At 55.7% G+C, this 12,582-nt stretch overlaps 1 protein-coding gene across 5 annotated transcripts in view; it reads right to left on the bottom strand.

Annotated features, from left to right (window-relative positions):
* Positions 1 to 7,533, bottom strand: part of KIF21B (kinesin family member 21B) — a 50,909-nt gene extending 43,376 nt beyond the window's left edge. For 2 of the 5 annotated variants that reach the window (XM_068918139.1, XM_068918138.1), the window contains exon 1: positions 7,286 to 7,529. In XM_068918139.1, coding sequence (XP_068774240.1) covers positions 7,286 to 7,323 — 38 coding nt within the window. In that variant the 5' untranslated portion in view covers positions 7,324 to 7,529. Of the gene's footprint in view, positions 1 to 7,285 lie in introns of all 5 variants that reach the window. The other 3 variants (XM_068918133.1, XM_068918134.1, XM_068918137.1) reach the window with 2 other exon arrangements.
* Positions 7,534 to 12,582: the final 5,049 nt, after the last annotated feature.

The following is a 12,582-nucleotide window of genomic DNA, read 5'->3' as shown; positions in this document are numbered from 1 at the left end:
AACGTACTTGCTGTTTAACCTAGCAATATGGACTATTTTGACAGCCTCTGGCAGGAAATACCCCCTGTGGGACCACCAGGGCCCAGCCCCACAATGGGAACAGCATAACAACTGCGTGGCCAGAGTTGGCTTTTCAATTAGTGCTGGACTCAGGGGAGGTATCTCCTTTTCTCTCTGTGGGCCCAAGAGTTTTATTCCTAATAGGTTTGTTTAGAGCTTCATCTCCTGCAATTTTCTCCTATCCCTCCTTCTTTGTTGTAACTAATACTCCTAGTGCAGAAAAGCTGTAGCTAGGCTCAGCTTGGCCCTAGCAGCTTAAAAAGAGCCCATGCCTCAAAGTCCCCAGCACTTCATGGCACTAAGTACTTGAATTCCTGTTGACGGGCAATGGGGTGCAGGCACCAAAAGCCACTTAAAGTTGTCTTGCCTTGGGTGATGCTCCAGGCTAGGAAGTCTCTGTGTTTAAGCACAGTGGCACTGCACTGTGCACACTGAAACTGTGCTCCTGGGGCTGCCCCTCCCCACGTACCATCAATGTTTCCATCTCCTTTTTAACATTTCCGGTGTAAAACCCAGCAAGTGTATGCCTGATTGAAGCCAGGCACAGAAAAAACAAAAATCTCTCTTGCCCACACACCTGGACTGAGCGACCTCCTTTGAGACCAACAACACTGCTCTCCTGCGTCCTGCTAGGGTCACGAATATGGCTCTCCCCCACCATCATGGCGAGGTGGAAGGGGAGGTCTGCCCAGGCCAATGACTTTCCCCTGACAGACCAGAGAAGTTGACCTAAATAGGCTCTCTGAAGACACGGAAGCCAAGAACACGCACACACATGCATTGCACTAGGGCTTGCAAACTCCAAAGTGAAACCAAAGAGCAGCAGCAGTCACTCTGATGGGTTTAGCACAGCTTTGTAACACATACAGTGAAGGATCTAGGGGTGCTCTGCTACCAGATCCAAGTCACCCTTGATGGAAGTGAAGGATGTGAGAAACATCCTGGGGCTCCCTGTATCTGTGTGCTGCATGCATGCCCAGACAACTACAGGCTTTAGCAGCCTCCTGGGAAGTGTCCTTCCTTACAATATAGAATTCTTTGGGGGCCCAGCCACAGCCCTCTCCCCCAGGAGCTGGGGTAATGCTCCTTTTGGACCAGTTTAGTGCTGGGGTGATGTGTCCAGGCCATGTTAAATTCAAGCCAGCCTTTGTTCCTTGTGAGGAATGTGGCACAAGGCCAATACCCCTCTCCTCTCCTCCCCAGGCTGGGCTCTGCAATGACACCAGAATGGGGTGTCCAACCTCTCCCCTTCATTGGAGATGGGGCATGTCCCCACACCAGGCAGAAGGAAGAGGGCACGCTGAGGGGAGAAGGGCTGAAGAAGTGGGGATGAGTTTGTCTCATCTTCTTCTCTGCCCAAACTCCTACCCTGTAAAGCCAACGCACATAGCCCTGCCAGTTCTGAGCAAAACCGGTTTAACATGAGCCAGACCTGGAAGGAGACAGTGTCCCATGAGCCACCCCATCCCTCCATGTTCAAAAGGAGCTTGGAGCTGTGGCATCGCCATGATGACAGCATCTGGGTACCAGGCTGCAGCATCCCCGTCTGGGGCAATGCTCTCAGTCAGCACCTGCACCCCCAGCCAGCATGACTAATGTTGGGCTCATACCACTTCCACTTCTGGTCCCAAAATTGCCAGGGCTGGAGACAACCCTCAGCATAGCCGCTCCCTGCTTGCTTTGGGAAGGCTGGAAGCACCTTGGCCCCCTTGCCTCCTCAGAGAATGACTCCAGCTAATCCCAGAGACTCCAGGTTCCCATAAAACCATCCCAGCAGATACAAGCCAGATACAAACCATCCCAGCCACGTGGTAGCAAAAATGCCAGAACACTGGCAGGGCAGGGAGCCTGGCTAACCCTGCTGCTCCCTGGCTCCTGGCACCCTGCACTGAGGCACCAGGCCTTCACCACTACAGTCCCAGTAAGCTGTGGCCTCCCAGGGGAAACTGCAATCGCTGCGTGCTCACACCAGCTCTGGCTGCATGGATCTCTGTCCAAAGCTGAGCTGTGTGTCCCTTCCCTCCTTCCCAAAGTGGGAAGGGATGGAGATGAGAGCAGCTCCCCACAGCAGGAGACAATCGGCATCCGGGCTGTCTGCAAGGGAGGCACAGGGTATCTCAGCAAGAGTGTTTGTGAGAGTGGCGGAGGACTGGAGATTGCACAGTTTAAATAAACTTGAAATCCGACTCAACTTCCTTCCCCAATTTCACAAGCTCCATTTCCTGAGTCTCCACAGCCTGCCAGGCGTGCTTGGGTGCTGCAGACAGCTCGGCGGGGGTGGGAGGGGACACTGCTTTTCTTTCTAATAGCATTTGAGTAGTCTGAAAATGCTTTGGGGGAACATGTCTACAGCTAACCTGGTCTCCCAAAGCTCCCCCACCCCAAAGGAGGAGTTTAACAACCTCCTGGTCCCTGGGTCAAGAGGCACCATTGGCCCTTCCTGACACAGCAAAACCTCCCGCAGCCAAAGAGGGGGCAGGACTCGACTTCCTATTGCCAGCCCAGCGAGTCACGCTCCCACCACAGCACCCCAGAGTTTGCTGTGGCTGCAAGAGGCTGACAGCACCTGGCTGTGAGTTTGGATGGTGTGTGGAGGGGTGCAGACAAGATCAAGGGGAGACAAGCCTCAAAACAACACCTGTCCTCCCAGATAGAGGACATAAGCAAGGAACCTGCAGAGCTGATTGCATCGTGGCAGCCAGAGTTTGAAGGTCACCCACCTATAGAAGGAAGCAGTTGAAGCCTCTCCTCTTCCTCCCCCTGAGCCCACAAATAGCAAGGCTGTGGAGTGCAAAGACTCCTGCCTCTGCTGACTTCAGCACAGCACCATCAAAGCTGGTGGTGGTTTCAGCGTTGAATCCGTTAAACCAGTGCAAAAAGCACGAACACGTAATTCCGCTGCAGCATCGCTTGTGTCAGCTCTGCCCCCCCTTACTTCCTCCTTACAGTATCAAACACTGAGACGGCAAATCTAGAGGCACCCATGCAAGGATTGCCTGTGCAACAAGCCATGTTTAAAACCAATTGAAAAGTGAAGGCAGACTAGCTCCCCACCTTCTGTCAGAGGCCTGCAGGGAGAACAGAAGGGTAGGATCCAGAACTCCCCTTGGAGATAGTAGTGTTCCTGGTAGAACATGGACAGACTCTCTTCTGTGTCTGTCAAGTATCTAACACCGGCCAAGTTGCAGCTTTCCAACACTGGTTCAAATAAACCCCTAGACTAGAACCAATTGATGTGCCTGTATTTCTCTCTGCTCACAAAGGTGCGGGAGCAAGTACTTGGCCATTTCACTCTGTGTGCAGACAAAGCCTAAATAAACCCACTTGCCCCTGATCAATGACTTGGCTTTCAGGTCCTTTGGACTCCCAGTGCTAAAAATCTACTGCTTCCCTGGGCATCCAGAGGGTCTCCAAAGACGAAGGGAGAAGATGGGAAGTTTTACTTTAAAATCAATAGTGAAACATCACAGCATCTTCCCAGGCTCCTTCTGCCAGGAGGTCAGAACAACTAGCGGGAAATCTGAGTCCCCTTCAAAGATCAACTTTTGCCCTGGCATTTCCAAGGTCAGATCTATCCTCTAGTTTGCACCTACATGACAAGAGTCAGGCCACAGCACTAGGAAAGCCTGGTCCCGCCCTCCTGTTATCACATGGGAGAAGCAGGGAGCTGGGGAGAGAGCAAGGCAAGACCCCTTTGCAATGACAGTTACACTGCCATCTTGGGGGCAAAGGGATGGACTGTCCCAGGGATTGATTCAACAGCCCCAATTCTGCCCCTGCTCGTGCTGGGGCATTTGTGCACCACCTGCTGGGATCTCTGCAAATTTTGCTTCATTTATGCAGATATGCCCAGGATCTGGGTTGTTTATTTTTTCAAATGGCCTTTGGATCAAATCCCTTAGGCTGGACTTTCCAAAAAAGGGAAGGAGCACGGCTGGCACTGCCCTGCCATCCCTGTTCCTCCAGCCCCCAGGGACTCGGGAAAAGCCCCAAAGGCAAGCTCTGGTGGCTGCAGAACCTCTGACATCAAGAGGACCATTCCCAGCACCAGCAATTTAATCACAGCGATAGACAGCAATTTCCTCCAAAGCCCACATCACCCCTCAGCATCCCTGCGTCCTGGCTGGTAGTCACACCTTGCTCTCACTCAGCAGCAGGGCTTTAAGGGGCTGGGACACAGAAAGCCCAAAGAAACATCATAGATGGCAGATTCAGGTATTAAAGGGCTCCAGGCACAGCACGACAGCTGTGGAAGGTGGGATCCGAAGGGAGGTTTCCACCCATTGCTTGCACAGAGGGTGCAGGGGTCTATAAGACTCCTGGCCTGCAGCTTGACTGCTCCACTGGCATGGCTTTATGAGATCCCAGAATTCACACAAAGAGAAACCTCACTCTCCTTCCAACCTGGGGCAGAAGGGAATACAGATTACCCTGTACCTAGGGCTGCTTTCGCAGAAAAGCCGCATGCACTGGCTGGGCTCTGGGCCCTCTAGCTGCATTGTCCTTGAAGGAGAACAGCTCAGCCCTTCCACACCCAGCTCGGCGCTCAGGAAATGCTCTATGCTGCCAGCACAGCGCTGCAAACCTGCCTGCATTGTCTCACGCTGGGTTGCATCGCTCAAAATCCCCCTCCTTCATGCTGCAAGCTCATCTTCTGCTACAGCATCACTCCAGCCCACCCAGCTGCAAAAAAAAAATAATAAATAAAATCTCAAGCTGGACGACAACAGCTTGCTCCTTCAAGGAGGAGGTGGGAAAAAGATGGAACACCCCAGATCCTCACCAGGATACTCCAGCCCCACTGCAACACCAGCAATCAGTGGTCTCATGGAGAGGAGTCTATATGTTCAAATCACCTCCCACTCATGATTCCCCCTGCCCAGGCTTGCACCAGACAATCAGTGACCCCATCGCCGGCATGAGGATTAGGCTTATGCCGGCAATGACTGAGGACAGTGGCTGAGGACAAAAGGCTCTACCACTGCCTTCCCCGACAGCACCTGCTGGATCTCCCAGGGAAAAGGCACCCCCAGCCTTGAGCGGGGCCTTTTGTTAAAAGGCTCCATGCTGAAAGAAATGCAGGATGGAGGACGGGAAGAGTCTGGTCAGCAGGAAATCTCCACCCCCAGCTACCCAGCATCACTAGGTTCTCAGGTCAGTGTCCTGGTACAGACATCCCCCTCCCTGGCACAGTCCCAGCTCTGCCCCTGCGCAGTCACCCCGTTGGGTCCACAGGAATGCCAGCATGGGAAGGACTTTGTCACCTTCTGTGCTGGTCCTCCAATTTGCAAAATCTGAACCTGGCCCTGATTGTCAGCCTCTTGAACAGAGCAGGGCAGAAAATCACCTCCTGCTTCCAGGATGGGAAGGCTCGAATGGCAGGCAGTGCTGGGAGGTGTCTTGGTGGACACACAGGCATGCACACACACATGCACACATATGCAGCAGTGCTCGTAGCCCCACACCCACCCACTTCCCCTCCATCACAGACGCTGCACTGAGCATCTTTTGTGCTCTTGCTCTGCCCAAACAAGCAGAGACCAGCCACAGCAGCGACATCTGCAAATTCTCCTCCAAAGAATAATGTGGACCCCTCATGCCCTCCCCACCTGCCTTATGTCAGGGCCTTTCTGGGCTGTGGACAGGGGAACACTGGACCCCTGTACTTCCCAGAGTGACCCCGCAGACCTGGCAGGAAGGCCACCACTGCATGGGGCCCACTGCAGTCCCACAGCAGAAGACAAGGTAAGACAGCTGGACAGGGAGATTGGCATAACCCTGTGCAGCTGAGCCTGCCAGCAAGCTGCCAAGTGGTGCCTCCCTGGGCTGCTCAGGGAGACCTAATCCTTCCCTCACACCACTCTGACACCCCCACAAGGGAACACCACACGCCAAGGGGTCACATCAGGCTCACGCCTGTCCAGAAGAGGCTGAGCCCACCGAGCACAGGCATGGGGCAAGCTGGAGGAAGCCATACACCGAGTCCCTTCTCCATGCTGGCTGCCATGCAGGATGAATCTGGCCGTGACAGCCAGGCACAGTTGCACCCTGCTCTCCTGCTGGGCTTTGGCCCTGCACTATCTCTGGGGCATCCTCTCCCCAGCAGCTTCTACACCCCTTCCAGCTAGAGACTCAGCAGTCTCCTTGCTCCTTTCTTAGCAGAGAGAAGCAAAGAAAATGACACTGGGCTCCAGGACCCCAGCAGCTGTGTCCAGAATACACCCAGCCTGGTACAACGTTAACAAAGAGCCTCCAAACCTGGCCCGAGTTTCATCCATCCCTGTAAAAATTTGAAGGCAATGAAGGATCTGCCCTACTGGCCACCACTCATGTCAAGGCCCTGGCCCAGTGCAATCCCCCCCAGCCCCCTCCAAGCCCCCTGCAGCCCCCTAAACAGCACACCAATTAGACATCACTAGCAGCTCCTTCATTTAGGTGCAAGATCTATCAGGCTTATTGTTCCCAGCCCAGAGACAGCACAAAGGACACCGAGATGCTGCATTGTCCACTACCACATATGCAGAGGAGACAGGCAGCGATTCCCCCACCCCCCATCAGCCTGCATTTGACACCCCGGGTGTCAAACCCATGCACAATATGGCCAGGAACTGCAGAGGTGCAAAGGCTGGAAGGTAGAGAGATCTCAAGGTGAATGGGCCCCACTGCTCTGCAGGGATGCAGGAGGTCCCCAGCCTTGTCGCCCCCCCCCCCCCACACACACACACTGCAAGGCTCTGGCTGCAATGGAGGAAATCGTGCCCTGGACAGACCAGGAGAGGAGGAAAACTGGGCAGCATCTGGGGTGATGGAGGAAGTGGGAGCTCGCCCAAGGCAGCCCCAAACCAACCGGAGAGGAGGCCCACGGCAAGACTGAGCCTGGGGCTCGTTTCCCTCGTCGGTTTCTCTGCCAAAAGCCGGGACCCACGGTGGGGGCGGGGGGAGGGGAAGCGGGGTCCATCTCCCGGGGCACCGGCAAGCACCCCCTCCGTGCACACGCACTGAGACCCCCAATCCGCGGGTGGGCATCGAGCCCCTCAGGTTCATCAACCCCCCCCCCCCCCCCCCCGAGGTGTGCACCGAGCTCCCCTCCCGGAGATGTGCACCACCCCCGGAATGCACCGAAGTCCCCCCGCCGGGTGTGGGCACCGCCCCCCGGGATGCACCGACACCCCCGGGGTGGGGGTGCACCAAGCGCCCCCGCCGGGACGCCGCGGCCGGGACTCACCTGACCGCCACCTTCACACAGCTGTCCGGGGCCGCCATGCCCCCGCCACTCAGGCACCGCGCGGCCGCCCCGGCCCGAGCGCATCCACGAGGAGGAGGCGGGGGAGGAAGGCTCCAGGTGCCCGCGGTGGGAGGAGCAGGAGAAGGAGGAGGAGGAGGAGGAGGCTGGCGCGGGGCGGGGGCGCGCTGCCGCAGCCCCGGAGCCGCGCATGCCGAGCGGGCACGGCCTCCGCCGCCGCCGCTGCACCGGGGGCCGGGCTGGGGCGGGGCCGCGGGGGACACGCCCCCGCCGCGCACACGCACACGCACACGCACACGCCCACCCGCATACTTCCCTGTGATGTGCATCCCCTCCTCTGCACACACACACATGCACACACAGAGCTGTCATGCGCTTGCTCTCCTGCACACACACGCACACACACACACCCCACATCTTCCCCCCCAACAGCACGCGCCCACATATACACTCCCACTTCCCCACAAAACACTCACACCCCCACACTCACACACAGACTCCTCACCCACACGCAGACATGCTCACACATGCTTGTACACTCACATACATGCACACACATACACTCATATGCTCATACACTCATGCTCACGCAATCTCACATACACACACTCTCCCATTCACTCCCACACACTCCCACACACTCATGCACATTCACACACTTTCACACACGCACACACTCTCAGGCATACACCCCCCCACACACCCTTACCTCCCTGTCATGTGCATCCTCTCCACTACATACACACACAGAGCTGTCATGCACTTGCTCCCTTGCAGATACTCACACACTGCAGACCTTACCCCCAATAGCATACACCCACACATACACTCCCACTTCCCCACAAAACACTCACACCCCCCACTCACCCCCCACTCACACAAAAACTCTCACACTCATGCAGACATGCTCGCACACACATGCTCACACACTCACACATAGAATCACAGAATCACAGAATGGTTTAGGTTGGAAGGGACCTCTGGAGATCATTGAGTCCAACCTCTCTGCTCAAGCAGGGTCACCTAGAGCATATTTCCCAAGATCACATCCAGGTGGGTTTTGAATATCTCCAGCAAAGGAGACTCCACTACCTCTCGGGGCAACCTGTTCCCGGGCTCTGTCACCCTCACAGTCAAGAAGTTTGTCCTCAGGTTCAGACGGAACTTCCTGTGGTTCAGTTTCTGCCCGTTGCCTCTTGTCCTGTCACTGGGCACCACAGAGAAGAGTCTGGCCCCAGCCTCTTGACACCCCCCCCTTTCACATACTTGTAGACATTGATCAGATCCCTCCTCAGCCTTCTCTTCTCCAGGCTCGACAGGCCCAGCTCTCTCAGCCTTTCTTCAGAGGAGACATGCTCCAGTCCCCTCATCATCTTGGTAGCCCTCCGCTGGACTCTCTCCAGGAGCTCCATGTCTCTCTTGTACTGGGGAGCCCAGAGTTGGACATAGTACTCCAGATGCGGCCTCACCAGGGCTGAGGAGAGGGGCAGGATCACCTCCCTCCACCTGCTGGCAACACTCTGCCCGTTGCACCCCAGGAGACCATTGGCCTTCTTGGCCACAAGGGCACACTGCTGCCTCATGTTTAACTTGTGGTCCCCCAGGACTCCCAGGTCCTTCTCTGCAGAGCTGCTTTCCAGCAGGTCAACCCCCAGCCTGTCCTGGTGCTTGGGGTTCTTCCTCCCCAGGTGCAGGACCCTGCACTTGCCTTTGTTGAATTTCACGAGGTTCCTCTCCGCCCAGCTCTCCAGCCTGTCCAGGTCCCTCTGAATGGCAGCACAGTCTTGTGGTGTACCAGCCACTCCCCCCCCCCCCCCCCAGTTTTGTATCATCAGCAAACTTGCTGAGAGTGCGCTCTGTCCCTTCCTCCAGGTCACTGAGGAACACATTGAACAAGACTGGACCCAGGACTGACCCCTGGGGGACACCCTTAGCTACAGGCCTCCAACTAGACTGCGCCACTGACCACAACCCTCTGAGCTCTGCCATCCGGCCAGTTCTCAATCCACCTCACCATCATCTAACCCACACTTCCTGAGTTTACCTATGAGGATGTGGTGGGAGACAGTGTCAAAAGCCTTGCTGAACATATACACACACATGCACTCACATGCTCACACATACACATGCTCACACATGCACACACACTTAATGCTCACACAATCTCCCACACTCCCCCACACACTCATGCAATCTCACACTCATGCACACTGACACGCTCTCACACACACTTTCACTCATACACCCTCTCACACACTCTCATACGCTCTCACACACGCGTACACAGACATGTCACGTGCAACCTCTCCTCTACACACACATGCAGAGCTGTTATGCATGTCTTCCCCTGCACACTCACACACCCCACACCTTCCCCAGCAGCACACGCTCACACACATACACACCACTGCCCCAGCCTCACTCGCATCCACTCTCCCCCTCCCCACACTCTCACACCTTCCCACACACAAACCCCATACTCACTCACCTCTCCCCACCACTCATCATGCTCCCACACCTCCCCCACTCACAAACTCTCTCACACCTGTGCAGACATGCTCACACTCACAGCCATGCGCCTGTATACAAATGCTCACACACACATGCTCACACACACTCACACTCATAAACACAATTTGTCTCACACACACCCGCTCTCCTACACACACGCACAGACTCTCACACAGTCATGTACACACACTCTCACACACATACTGTCACACACACAGTCATGCACACTAACATGCACTCTCCCACACTCATGCACACCCACTCACATACACGCATATTCACATACGCACACAGTCACACGTGCACACACACACAATCATACTCACATAGTCTCTCTCACACACACACAAGTGCACACACACATACATGCTCACACTCACACACCCACACTCACATTAACACTCTCGCACACACACACACGCGCGAGCGCCCGCGCGCGCTCACCCCCCAGCCCGAGTGCTCGGCGGTGCCAGGCTGCCCCCTGCTGGCCCGATGGGCACCCCGCTCCCGCCTGTCTTCGTGGCGGTGGCCTGCGCAGCCGGGCTGGACCGGCACAGTGGCAGTGGGCAGTGAAGTTTCTGGCTTTCATTTAGCAAGTTTTTTATCTTGAAAGGCTCATGATCGCCTTCTAAAAAACCTATTTTACCTATTGCCATCATGCGGCTTCTTCTGGAGTTGAGCCCAGCTGCCCTCTGCTAGTGTGCAGGACTGCGGGTGCACAGCAGCAAGGGGATGCCCAAAGCTGCTCTTCCCGCAGACAGTTGAAACTGGGTGCTCCTGAGATGCAGAGCAGAAATGTCTGCAAGGGGCTATGCATGGGGATGCACGAGGCCCTGTTCACCTGGCTTGGGAGAGGCAGTGACATGCTTCCCTGGGCAACAGAGAGGGGGTGAATCCCAGCCACATCCTTCCCTCCTGTCTGCCTCCTCTTAGGCCTGAGAGTCTTCCTCCTGGTCATGTTTGGGCTAGTTGGGTCGGATCCTATCCGGAGCTACTGTGCTCTTTGGGCATGTCCCAGAGTAGAGTAGCTGCTCTCTTTCACCCTCCCTTGGCAGAGCCACCTACTGCTGCTGGATCCCCAGGCTGCAGCTGAGAGGGAAAAGCAACTTGTGCTCTGTGCTGGCCAATGCCAACAGTACCAGTAAAACCCCACAGAACACCTGGAAACCTGGGAATGAGCAGCAGCTGGAGGGATCAAAGTGCCTATCTTACCACATTGCCCATTCCAGCTCTGAGCTGCTACCCTGCTCTTGACCTGCTGTCTCCCTCCTGCCCCAGAGGGAGGATGAAGGGGGCAATACCAAGGGATTGCTACCTCTGGGGTTCCCATGGGCACACTCTTCTCCTCTGCCCCTCCAGAATTGGCTGTGTTTCTTATAGCTGTACAAGCCGCTACAGGGGAATATATCAGGGATGAGGGGACTACCTCATAGCTATATGAAGACAAGAGTGCAGCTCCCTCTAGGGTGTGTGCACACATGGTGGCAGTGGTTGGTTGTTCAGCTGCAAGACAGGCAAAGGATTTTGGTTTGCTTTTGGAAACAGATCAGACCAGCCCCTTTTGCATCCTGTGCCATCTCCTTCCAGGGTCCAGCTGTTTCAGGGAGATGAGCTCTGTTTTTGGCCCAGCAGCCATCACACCAGTACTAACTGGCACCATTGAGGGAAACATCTATCCCTGAAAAGGGGTTAATTGCAGCCCAGCATGATCCTAGGACCAAACTTGCCACTCCCATGCTCCCAATGAAGGACGTTTTCCCCCTGATGCAGCCTCCTCTAGGGAGGTGCTGACATACTGAGTGGCCATGGGGATGGGAGAGAGATTAGGACTGTGCAGGTCTCTGCCCTGCTGAGACCAGCAGTGACTAGAGGACGATGGAGGCAAGACAGGCCCTGAAACAAACACCTCTAGGGCTTGTACTTCCCGCAAACTTGGCATCACTCAGACTTCACTGCCCCTGCCTGGTGCTCTCTGGTGTGGGGGGAATGATACTGTTGAGCAGAAGGAGCTGACCTAGGGCAGCAGTGATCTGTGTGCTCCAGTCAGAGACACTGTGCACTGGAGGGTTGGTAATACTGGAAGTTGCCCAAGGCCATAGCAAGAGTGGTTCCAGGTGCAGAGGAAAGGGAACTAGGCAGATGGGGGTGATGGGATGCAGGTGATGGGGGAGATGGGATGGTGCCAGGGTCAGAATCCCAGACAATGGGGTTTTCAAGCAGGTCTGAGAAATCTGGGCTGCCTGGACAGCTCTTGCACTGGGTGCATTTCCACTGTTCAGGTTACGCTACCTTCTCAGCAATTCTCTCCTCTTCCCCGCTCTCCAGCATGTCCACACCATACAGAGTAGCTATGGGAGGGCAGAGCAGCGAGTAAATCCCCCACTTTGGGCACCCCACACTCATAGGAAGGGGCTCTTTGAAGTCACGGTGGTCCATTCTCTGCCACAGGTTGATCAGAGCTCCGTCTCGTGAGCTGCTCCTGGGAATGCAGTGAGGGGGACAGGGCCCTCGCTAAGGCTCGTTGTGGATCAGGAAGTGGGAACCACTGGGCCCCAAAGGAACTGAGGGAGTCTTGTGCCAGCCTCCCTGCCAGTTGCCTTGCTGTCACTGGAACTGATGCTTCCAGGCAGCTGTGCTGCAGGGAGTCCAGGGAGAGCCCTATGCTGGGAGCAGAGGTAGAGTCTGTCATGCCCTGGGAGCTGCAAAGGACACACGGAGCCTCTGACCTTGCAGGAGAAAGAGCAGGCCAGAAGTATCTTCCAGCCCTG

This window comes from Struthio camelus, chromosome 24 (assembly GCF_040807025.1).
Source record: "Struthio camelus isolate bStrCam1 chromosome 24, bStrCam1.hap1, whole genome shotgun sequence".
In the NCBI taxonomy this organism is placed as follows: domain Eukaryota; kingdom Metazoa; phylum Chordata; class Aves; order Struthioniformes; family Struthionidae; genus Struthio; species Struthio camelus.
Note: the sequence above shows the minus strand (reverse complement) of the source record. Positions and strands in the feature narration are given on the sequence as shown.